The sequence below is a fragment of the Pyxicephalus adspersus genome, chromosome 1 (genome assembly GCF_032062135.1).
Source record: "Pyxicephalus adspersus chromosome 1, UCB_Pads_2.0, whole genome shotgun sequence".
In the NCBI taxonomy this organism is placed as follows: domain Eukaryota; kingdom Metazoa; phylum Chordata; class Amphibia; order Anura; family Pyxicephalidae; genus Pyxicephalus; species Pyxicephalus adspersus.
In genome coordinates this window covers 113,160,733-113,173,071 of record NC_092858.1, presented here as the reverse complement: position 1 = coordinate 113,173,071, position 12,339 = coordinate 113,160,733, and the positions used below count along the sequence as shown (strand labels likewise).

The 12,339-nt window shown below is 38.8% G+C and overlaps 1 protein-coding gene across 1 annotated transcript; it reads left to right on the top strand.

Moving 5' to 3' along the window:
- Window positions 1-3,825: 3,825 nt before the first annotated feature.
- LOC140322396 (uncharacterized) lies at window positions 3,826-11,396 on the top strand (the record flags this gene model as incomplete). Its single annotated transcript, XM_072398973.1, is given in 5 exon segments — window positions 3,826-5,040; window positions 6,291-6,464; window positions 8,369-8,530; window positions 9,159-9,320; window positions 11,173-11,396. Coding segments are annotated over 5 exon segments (1,769 nt in total), but the record flags the coding sequence as incomplete, so codon positions are not given.
- Between the last annotated feature and the right edge of the window lie 943 nt (window positions 11,397-12,339).

The following is a 12,339-nucleotide window of genomic DNA, read 5'->3' as shown; positions in this document are numbered from 1 at the left end:
ATTCAGCATCCCAAGGGCAGTGAGCCTAATCAGCATTCCAAGGGCAGTGAGCCTAATCAGCATTCCAAGGGAAGTGAACCTATTCATCATCCCAAGAGCAGAAAACCCATTGAGCATCCCAAGAGCAGTGAACCCAATGAGCATCCCAAGGGCAGTAAACCTATTCAGCATCCAAAGGGGAGTGAACCTGTTCAGCATTCAAACGGCAATACACCTATTCAGCATCCCAAGGAAAGTGAACCTAAGCATCATCCCAAAGAAAGTGAATCTAATCAGCATCCCAAGGGCAATAACCCTACAGGTCACCCTAAGAGCAATGAACAAAAAGAGCACCACAAAGAGGAAGGTAAACCACCATCTGGAGGAAGGTCTGGGTTTTGTTTTGACAAAGCGAGTGGATTGTATCCCATTAAAGGTGACAAGAATGCTTGGGAGAGTGGGCGTGTTGTGTGCAGGGACACAGTCCGCCCACTCTCCCATCGCAGGCTCAAATCCCGGGGGAAGTGTTCTGCGTCTCTGGCCAGTGCGCCCTCCTAGCTGGGTTCTTCTCCTGATCCTGCTGTGGGTGGCAACGGCCAGAGCCGCGTACCACCCGATGAGCCAGAGAAACATCCCTATTGGGCCATGGTTTGCCCATGCCTGGGTTGGGTGATGGTTAGGTTACCTATGGTTAAGGTTTGGCTCTAGGCAGGGTGGTAAAAAATAAGGCACAAAGAAGGGGGAATATAATTAGGCATTATGAAGGAGAGTTGAGCTTATCCACCAGGCAGGTAGGCATATTGTCTGCAGGATGGTATTTGAGCACTGGACAGTGGACATCCTGACAGGGTAGGGTATTTCATCAGTGTGCCAGATCTGAGGCTTGAAGCTAATAATTAAATTTTGAGGTCGAGGATGGGTTACTTTATGCCACTGTGGGTAGAAAGAGGGGAACTGAGGCTGCTTCAAAACTATACATTTTCTTTAAAAAAACAAAAAACAGTTCCAGTTCTTTACAACTTTACTTTTAAATATGCAGCCTTTTTAACATAGCATTTGTTTTTAAATTATTTTATTATTAATATTTTCATTTTTTTGCATTTTTGCTTGTCGCACTAATTTTTTACCAAAATTATGCCTTAAAATAAATTTAAAAAATAAAACAAGGTATACAATTTCAATAATGTATTTGATACTACAATGATTCTGTTTAATATTTATAGGCAACAACCCTCCTGAATCTCAGAAAAAAACATTTCTGGCACTACTGTCATGCAATCACATATTGCCTGAATTGCCTACCCAGTCATGTTTTGATGAAGAATTGAAATTTATAGTAATGTAATGTTACTGTAATTTATAGTAATAACCAAATAAGAAAGTAATAATAAAGTTAGGGCTTAGAATAGCCGCCTTGAGGCATTTTAATTTAAAGAGCCCCAAAGGATTTTTGGTGACAGCTAACTACCAACTACATTTCCTCCTTATCAGCATACAAAAATTTGTAACATGTATGGCACTGAAAAAAGTGAACTACCCTCAAGGCAAATTAGTATATGGCTTTGTAGGATCAATGTACTTTACAATTTATTAAAAGAGCATTCCAAGAAAAGTGAACCTATTCAGAATCCCAAGGTGTTTGAGCTTAGTCAGCATCCCAAGAGCAGTGAGCCTACTGAGCATCACAAGGGAAGTGAACCTAAGCAGCATCAGAAGGGCAATGAGGCAATTCAGCATCCCAAGGGCAGTGAGCCTATTCAGCATTCCCAGGGAAGGGAGCCAATTCAGCATCCCAAGAGCAATGAACCCATTCAGCATCCCAAGGGCAGTGAGCCTAATCAGCATCCCAAGGGAATTCAGCATCCCAAGAGCAATGAACCCATTCAGCATCCCAAGGGCAGTGAGCCTAATCAGCATCCCAAGGGAAGTGAGCCTATTCAGCATCCCAAGGGTAGTGAGCCTATTCAGCATCCCAAAAGAAATGAACGTATTCAGCATCCCAAGAGCAACGAACCTATTCAGCATCCCAAGGGAAGTGAACCTATTTAGCATCCCAAGGGAAGTGAACCTATTCAACATACCAAGGGAAGTGAACCTATTGAGCATCCCAAGGGCAGTGAACCTATTCAGCATCCCAAGGGAAGTGAACCTATTCAACATCCCAAAGGCAGTGAGCCTATTCAGCTTCCCAAGGCAAGTGAACCTATTCAGCATCCCAAGGGAAGGGAGCCTATTCAACATCCCAAAGGCAATGAACCCATTCAGCTTCCCAAGGGCAGTGAGCCTAATCAGCATTCCAAGGCACAAAGAAAGCTGGAATGAGGCACAAAGAAGGGGGAATATAATTAGGCACTATGAAGGAGAGTTAAGCTTATCCACCAGGCAGGTAGGCATATTGTTCGCAGGATGGTATTTGAGCACTAGATAGTGGACATCCTGACAGGGTAGGTTATTTCATCAGTGCACCAGATCTGAGACTTGAAGCTCAATAATGAACTTTAGAGGTCGAGGATGGGTTACTTTATGCCACTGTGGGTAGAGAGAGGGGAACTTAGGCTGCTTCAAAACTATACATTTTCTTTAAAAAAACAAAAAAAACAAAAAGCATTTCCAGTTCTTTACAACTTTACTTTTAAAATGCAGCCTTTTTTTAACATAGCATTTGTTTTTAAATTATTTTATTATTAATATTTTCATTTATTTGCATTTTTGCTTGCTGCACTAATTTTTTACTTAAATTATGCCTTAAAATAAATTTAAAAAAAATCAAACAAGGTATACAATTTCAATAATGTATTTGATACTACAATGATTCTGTTTAATATTTATAGGCAACAACCCTCCTGAATCTCAGAAAAAAACACAAACAGGCAGAAGTATAAAAGTTGGGGGTAAGGTACATTTCTGGCACTACTGTCATGCAATCACATATTGCCTGAATTGCCTACCCAGTCATGTATTGATGAAGCATTGAAATCTGTAGTAATACCCAAATAAGAAAGTAATAATAAAGTTAGGGCTTAGAATAGCCTCCTTGAGGCATTTTTTATTTAAAGAGCCCCAAAGGATTTTTGGTGACAGCTAACTACCAACTACATTTCCACCTTGTCAGCATACAAAAATTTGTAACATGTATGGCACTGAAAAAAGTGAATTACCCTCAAGGCAAATTAGTAAATGGCTTTGTAGGATCAATGTACTTTACAATTTATTAAAAAATTATTGTCAGCATCCCAGTGGATAACAAAAAATATAAAATATATTTTATATTATGGGAAACGCAAGAAGAAAAGTTGGGAAGTACGATTGGTATATAGTAACAGAGCCTGTGCTATTGTAGAAGATCTCTCTACTGCAGTATATAAGATTACTTAGCTGACCAGATTCCAGCTATAACTAAAATGTCACTTCTTAATGAACTGGCTTTTTAAGTCAAATTTTTAGAACTGTGTTTCATATTTTATTAAAAGTTCTCTTAATTAAGTTGAATTACTGAAAATAAATCACAACATCATAAATGTATTTATATTACTAACTAGCATTTACATAGCACCAACATATTACACAGCAATTCATGAACGCCATATTTTTGTCACTAGCTGTCCCTCAAAGGGGCTCATAATCTAATGTTTCTACCATAGTCATTTGTCATAACCCAACAAATCCTAATCACATGTTTTTGGAATGTGGGAGGAAACCCACACAAACACGGGAAGAACATGTAAACTCCATGCAAATAGTGCCCCTGGCTGAGATTCAAACTTGGGACCTAGGTGCCTTAAAGACCAGAGTACTAACCTCTGAGCCACCGTGCTACTCTCATAAATTGGAATTAATGTTTTGTAGGTGATTACCCTGCTTCATCCAGAACCAACCCATCTAGCAAAGGCCCAAAGAGTGGTAGATCTAGTCACAGCCATTCAACTGGCACATCTTCAAAAAACAGCCCAAACAAAAATCCAACAAGTGGAACCCACAAGAGCAGTCCACCCAGCAGCATTCCAAAGAGCAATCCGTCCAGCAAGAGCCCTAAGAGCAATCCACCTGAAAGCAGCCCAAAGAGCAACCCATCTGGAAGCATCCCATCTAGAAGCAGCCCTAAAAGCAGTCCTGAGAGCAATCCATCGGGAAACAACCCTAGCAGTCCATCTCATAGCAGTCCTAAAAGTGGCTCATCTGGAAGTGGCCCCAAGAGTAGTCCATCTGGAATTAGCCCTAATACTAGCCCATCTAGTAACAGCCCTAAAACCAGTCCTTCTGGAAGCAGCCCACCTCAAAGCCATCCAAAGAGCAGTCCATCTGGAAGCAGCCCTAAAAGCAATCCATCAGGAAACAGCCCCAAGAGAAGTCCATCTGGAAGCAGCCCAAAGAGCAACCCATCTGGAAGCAGCCCATCTAGAAGCAGCCCTAAAAGCAGTCCTGAGAGCAATCCATCAGGAAACAACCCTAAGAGTAATTCGTCTGGTAGAAGCCCTAAACACAGCCCATCTGGAAACAGTCCTGAGAGCAGTCCATCTGGGATAAGCCCTAAGATCAGACCACCACATAGCAATCCTAAGAGCATTCCATCTCAAAGCCCCCACAAGAGCAATCCATCTGGTAGTAGTCCATCTCAAAACACACCTAAGAGCAGTCCATCTCAAAGTAGCCCTAAAAGCAGTCCATCTGGTAGCAGTCCTAAAAGTGGCTCATCTGGAAGTAGCCCCAAGAGCAGTCCATCTGGAATCAGCCCTAATACTAGCCCATCTGGTAACAGCCCTAAAACCAGTCCTTCTGGAAGCAGCCCTAAAAGCAGTCCACCTCAAAGCCATCCAAAGAACAGTCCATCTGGAAGCAGCTCTAAAAGCAATCCATCAGGAAACAGCCCCAAGAGCAGTCCATCTGGAAGCAGCTCTCAGAGCAGCCCATCAGGAAGAAGCCCTAAAAGCAATCCATCTGGAAGCAGTCCTAAGAGAAATCCATCTGGAAGCAGTCCCAAGAGCAGTTCATCTGAAAACAGCCATAAGAGCAGTCCATCTGGAAGTGGCCCTAGAGGCAGTCCTTCAACTGAGCATCACAAAGGTACTTTGCATGTGTGGTTCTGTGTTTTACAGATTTTAGAACTTCTAGGACTAGTACGTTTATTTACTTATGTAATTTTTTTTAGATTTAATTGTCTATAAAAGTGAAAAAAAAAACAAAACAGTTTTTATAGCAATAAAGTGGAAATAAAAACTAAAGTAATAGGGTTTTTTTGTGGCAAGAAAGTTTTTATATAGAAAAGTATACTGATTACAAGGATAAACTCACATTCATAACAACAGTGTGCGTGTTACAACTAGGTATAATCCTAACCTCATGCATTTTAGTAGGGTAAATAGTACTAGATACTAAATAGGTTTCTTGTGACTGATCCTCCTGATCTCCATTATTTATTTATTTTGGCCTATTACTAAGTTAAAATGTCAGAAGGGTATTTGTTTGTATTTGCAGGTTCTTCAAAAATGTTAAAACACATGATATGTGCATATTTTGCAGAGACTGCCTTGAAATACACTACCCGAATTCAGTGTTCTATAGCTAAAGAAATTTTCAAAATATAAATAATGGAAACATTATACCCCAATATTTGATCCAAAGAGTCTCGCGTCCTGTATGAAAGCTCAGCAAGTGTACTGCACTTGGGTAACTAACAGAATGACAAATTGGGCCTAATTTGGGTTTGTTTGGGTTATATCCACCTGCACTCGGCAAGGAAGAGGGGAAATGATCAGCAAGAGGCTGAGAAGAGAGCCAGAGTGGAATCCAGGCTGAGAGAGAGCCAGAGTGGATTCCAGGCTGAGAGAGAGCCAGAGTGGATTCCAGGCTGAGAGAGAGCAAGAGTGGATTCCAGGCTGAGAGAGAGCCAGAGTGGATTCCAGGCTGAGAGGGAGCCAGAGTAGATTCCAGGCTGAGAGGAAGCCAGAGTGGATTCCAGGCTGAGAGAGAGCCAGAGGGTTCCAGTAAAGCCAGCGGCCAAACAGTACTACGAAGTTGTGAGTTAACAGTACTGATATAGTGTGTATGTTAGGAAGAGAGGGCACCAAGTGAGGTAGCCAGATGCCCAGCAGGGCTACTGTTTATTGTTTTGTTGTGAAGTTGTCGAGAGTGTGCTGTAACACCTGGCTAAAACAAAGGGGCATCCCTGTAAGCATCCCGTTACCATTAGCAACCCCCAGTAATATACCACAATATATATATATATATATATATATATATATATATATATATATATATATCTAGATGTTAAGATCGCAAACTTAGATAAACATAAAGTTATTTTTTTCTTTAAGGCAAAAAACATCAAACCTCTCCAGAAAAGACTCAGAATGGATTCTGTGCTGGAAGAGCCAGTGGTCTGTACCCAGTGGCTGGTGACAAGAATGCATTTTGGAACTGTGCCAACGGAATCACATACAAACAGTACTGTTCTACTGGCCTTGTTTTTGATGAGAGCTGTCAGTGCTGTAAGTAACTATAGTCAGCCTTTACTCAGTAGTAGATACATTAAACAGAACAGAGTTATTTCATTGTTGATTAGAAGAGATGTTCATATATAAATATTTACAAAAAATAGCAATCATATTTTTTTATTAAAAGCATTTTACTGTAGTAAGTGTAACTCACTGAGACCTAGTTTACAACAGCTGAAAACCCATAACTGATAGAAAGCCCCAAAAACATTGTTCTTGTGTCTACATTTAAAAAGTTAAAAGCCACACAAACCTTATCTCTGTCCCTTAATTTTTATTTTCACTAAAACTTGACTGATCCACAAACTTACCATTCCTATTTCTTTTTACCTGGATCTTTATTGTGGTGTGACAATGATCCAATGTCAGCTCATCAAGAGAGGAGTAAGGCCATTTACCATACATTCATATTAGCTTGTATTAAAACAGTAAGGCTACGTTTAGACAGGCAGTGGAAACTTGGGCAGCTCAAGGGGATCAGCACCTTGCCAGTCACTCCAACACCTACACTGGTTCTTATTGAACCAGCTTTTCCACATTTGACAGCAAGCAGAAGCATGTCATACTAAACTGCTTCCTTTCCTATGGTAATGTTGCTGCATGTGAGTCTGAAATTCAAACACTGAATGATGCCTGTCAAACACCCACAATACCATACCTTAATACATAGTTAGTCAGGTTGAAAGAAGACATACCGTATTTTTCGGACTATAAGACGCTCCGGCCTATAAGACGCACCCAATTTTAAAGGAGAAAAACCTAGAAAAAAAAGATTCTGAACAAAATACTAAAAAATCACTCTGTGTCAATGTATCGCCTTCTAATCACCCTGTGCCAAAAAATCATACTCACCCGATACCGCGATCCCGCGATGCTCTGGGCTTCTTCTTCTCCTCGCTCTCCTCCCGGCTGCAGCGCGTGTCTCCTCCTCCTCTGAGCGAGGAGAAGCCGACACGCATACCCCAGCGATCCCATAAGCAGGCTGATCCAGCCTGCTTACCGGATCGCGAGGGCACGTGTGCCGGCTTCTCCTCGCTCAGAGGCGGAGGAGACACGCGCTGCAGCCGGGAGGAGAGCCAGGAGAAGCCGGCACCCGTGCCCTCGCGATCCCGTAAGCAGGCTGATCCAGCGCGTCTCCTCCTCCTCCTCTGAGCGAGGAGAAACCGGCACGCATGCCCCCGCGATCCCATAAGCAGGCTGAACCAGCCTGCTTATGGGATCGCGGGGGTATGTGTGTCGGCTTCTCCTCGCTCAGAGGCGGAGGAGACACGCGCTGCAGCCGGGAGGAGAGCGAGGAGAAGAAGCACGCAGCATCGCGGGATCGCGGTATCGGATGAGTATGATTTTTTTAAATTATATTTAACATGTATTCGGTGTATAAGACGCACCCACTTTTCCCCCCCAGTTTTGGGGAAGAAAAAGTGCGTCTTATAGTCCGAAAAATACGGTAAGTCCATCAATACCAATTACTTCGATTTAAGTCACAGGTATGTTTTTTGATTTTAGGTAGCATTGATGACAATATTTTTCATAGAATATTGGTTACACAATGATGAATGCTACTGTGTATGTTAATTAGACAGTTTTCCACTTTGTTAAAGCAGCTAATATTAATAGCACTGTAATTAATCTTTTCAAAAACCTAGAAAAAAGTCTGGATAAAAAAAATGTAATTGTTGGCTCCCTGATCAATTATTTTAAAATGCTAAAACTGCAAGTGTATAATGCAGAGCTGTGGTGGTATAACACTCCTAAAGAACCTATTTATTCTAGTGTTATTCTTCTTTTACCAATTATAAATCAAACAGCCCAGAGTCAACAACTAGTGGAAAAAGTAATGTGGCAAATTGTGGAACAAAATGCAAAGGATATACTGTATGTGCATTTTGACTTTTTAGGCAACTATCCTCCTACAAAGACAAAAGGATTCTGTGCTGGGAAAGCCAGTGGCCTGTACCCTGTAGCTGGTGACAAACATGCTTTCTGGAATTGTGCAAATGGAATAACCTTCAAACAATACTGCTCCACTGGCTTAGTGTTTGATGTGACCTGTGAATGCTGTAAGTAGTCGAAATATGTTCAAACAATAATAAAGTACATTAGCAAGTGTGGTTAACATCAAACAATGACAAGATATGTGCTTTTAAAATAGTAATTTAGCAAGTTAGTTTAAGGAATGCAAGCGCAGCCTATTTATATTCTATTGCTGTCCAATATTCTTCATTCAGTTGGAATCAAACACCCAATGTGGATGCCAGAAAAGTATGCTTAAAATGTGGCAAACAAACGTCTCACTGGCAGAGCATGACATTTTTTTGGGATGAACCAGTTTACTTATTAATCCTTTTTCTGGTAATAACATTAATGAATGAATTAAAACCTTGTCAGAAAGTTCAATAGTCTTCTCACTTTTATAGTAGTGTTAAACAAATTTTTAAGCTGGTGGTACAGTAATTTCTAATGAAACCCTAGTGGGAGTCTTTTTGTTGATTGCATATTTCAAGACTGAAAACTTCATAAGATATTTATTTAAGGGATTTTCTAAAATTAAATACCCAATGAAGCTTAAATATATGCATTTTATTCTTCACTTTTAAATGTTGAGTTTTTTTAAAACAAAAGTTTTATTTTTTGGAACATTAGGTAAAAGATATGATATTATATATTAAGTTTTAATGTCTTTTTCAGGTGACTATCCTCCTAAAACTCAGAAACAATTCTGCACTGGGAAAGCCAGTGGCCTTTACCCTGTAGCTGGTGACAAGAATGCTTTCTGGAATTGTGCAAATGGAATTTCATACAAACAACACTGCTCTACTGGTCTTGTGTTTGATGAGAGTTGTGAATGCTGTAAGTTTCTATAATATTTGGACATAAAAAGAAAAAGCACACAATCGAAACAAGTGTATATAAATAAAAAGTGGCGCAGAAATTTGTGTTTGTCCCACCACTGCCTAAGTAACTGCATACCTATTCACCATAAATAGGAGCAGAGTAAAACACACACACACTCCAGAACTTAATGTTAACATTTTAAAAATGAAAGGTAATTACCCTTTTCCCTGATTGTTATATTTTTTTAGAATATGGGAACCATGACCAATTTCACCTTTCCTTCAGTATGGTTGTAATGTTCTATCCAGTGAAGAAGACAGGCCCCCTTTACTGAAATGGTCTAGCAATGGTCACTTTTGTGCTCACCCCACACTTGGCACCAAGACCCAAAAACTCAAGAACTGTTCGGTACTATACTGTTTAAGAACAGCCCAACAGGTTTTCTTGTGCTCTGCATTACTGAACTCACAATAAAGACACCCTAATATGTAACTGACTTTCTGGGAAAGTGAAAGCCATAACATGAGTGATGAGGATATCCTTATGTTGTAGATATAAATATTACAGTATATCCTGGAAAAAACCATGTAAAGCCTAAGTAAGAAAAATGTTCTAATAAAAAAAACATTTATCAAAATCATGGACAGAGTTTAGACGCATATGAAATGCAATATATTGAATTATTAAACTAAAACACAAGTATAAGGATTTTTATCTTCAGAGTGAATTCATTTTAGATATATAAAATGAGATTTAAAAATTTGACATTGCCAAAAAAAGATCCTTACCCTTTTCTAAGGCTTTATAAAATGGACTTTATGTCTCCATTGAACAGATTTCCCCTCACTTTCTATTCTGCCTGACACCTATCAACCATCAAAAAAAGGAAACATTTCCACTCCCTGTTGAGTTTGACACCAATAAATTTATGATAAGGTGTATTTAAACAACTTGCTGTGTAAATGTTGTCACACAAAAAACGCTAAGAACTGTTTTTTATTTTCTGTGTGAAAAGATATTGTTTATTATTATTAAGTCTTCTGTGAGCAAACATTCCATTCTTTTCAGGGTAAACATAACATAGTTTCAAAAGCAAGCATATCTTGTGAAACCAAATGTATTTTAAGGGTATTACTAATATACAACTTGCTATATTGGTTTCTGTCACATGTACTAAGATAATAATCCTTGGATTTTACTACAGTTGGGTAAACATTGTTTGAATTTGGATGAATAGGAAAGTTTGTATCAAATAATGACAAACCCAATGCTCAAACTGAACACCACTGAAGCTTATGTTAGATGAATTAAATGAGGCATTAATATGAATTCAAGGATTAAATTCTTAGGGTATTTGAGAAAAATAGCCTAGGAACATTCAATACAAATGTAAAATACCATAAGAACCTACAGTTATTTGAACATTTGCCAAACTTTAAAGAACAGTTACCCAACTACCAAAGCATTAAAGAGAACCATTTATGAACCTAACTCAGACATGTTTACCCATCTCTAATATCAACATAATGTAAACATTTTATTATACTATATTAATTTGGCACCGGACATTCAATGTTGCTATGTTTACTAAACAACAACATTCAAATTAAACTTAAGAACCTTTATGAAAATGTAGTGAAAATTCATGTTTAAATAGAAAATGATGTGCACAGCTGTTCTGTACATTATATTATTTTCTGTTGCATAATAATTTGTTATGATAGTAAACTTCTAATTGGATCAACTAAACAACAAATACTTTCAGTTATAGGATTGCATTGTAGTTTATTCACAATTAACACAATGTATATTTTGCACATATATTGTAAAGGGCATTTAAAATAACAGCACTTCTTTATTCTCACAGGCAATTACCCTTCAGCAAGTGACTTCGGCAGTGATGATGGTGATCTTGTACATTAAACTGTGGAAAAAAGGTTTTGCAAGCAGAAAGTTTGAATAATCTGCAGGCTTTATTCTTTTACCATGTTTAATAGATAAGTGTTTACAGTAATAACCATGCACCGCAACAGCTTTGACTAACCAGATCCAACAAAATGATTAACTTAATAAAAAAAATAATTACTAGGAGGATTGTTGTAATTATTTTATATATAAGTATTTTTTTAATGAAAGCAGTGTTAGCAAGCAGAATTTTATAGAAAGTGTAGTAAACACTTCAAACTGATAAAGTAGATTGTATTTCCCACTTGTTCTTGAAGGAACAGAGACTTCTTGCTATAGATGGAGCTTTTACAGACACATGTGAGAGAACAATCAAATGTGGTTATTGTTCTGATTTATTTAGAAAAGATGGTGGTATTTATGCAAAGTAAAGAAGGTGGTACAGAAAAGTAAATAAAAGTGTAAATAGTAAACAGTGATTGTTAAGGCAATCTCCTTCTGATCCCCAATCAGCTGTTCCTCTCTCTGATGGCTTCTGTTTACAGCAACGCTGGGGGAGCACGTAACACAAGCAACACAAGCATGTAGTTAGATCACTCTCAAAACTTTATTGTTTGTTCACAGCTTATATACCAGTTCAAAGGCATGATCAGTGCATGATCACATGACTACAGACAACTAGCAGGGAACACAAATGTCCTTGTGGTTCTCTTAGAACAGGATATTCTTGTCAGGAGAACAGATAAATGGCCGAAGGGAGGAAGAGGAGAGTTTCAAGGCAAAAAGAGCGGAACGGACGTTAGTTTACTGATAAGAAAAGTACAACTAGTTTCAACATAATTCAATCATCTACAAAACATAACAAAAGCACAAAAATAATTACCTTCAAGACCCAGCAAAATTCCACTTCTTACAGTGATCTTTCAGGAATCCAGAGTCATTGATCGCACTGAAAAATGCATAGCCCTGCTATCCAGGCTATCACCTCTCACACCCTAGCTTACAAGTCATTGTTTCTTATTTATACTTATTATTGGTTATTGTCACAGAAACCTAATGAGATTTACAGGACAATGACCTTCCTGATATTTCTCATTGATGATTCTGATCCATAATGGAGGTTAGATGG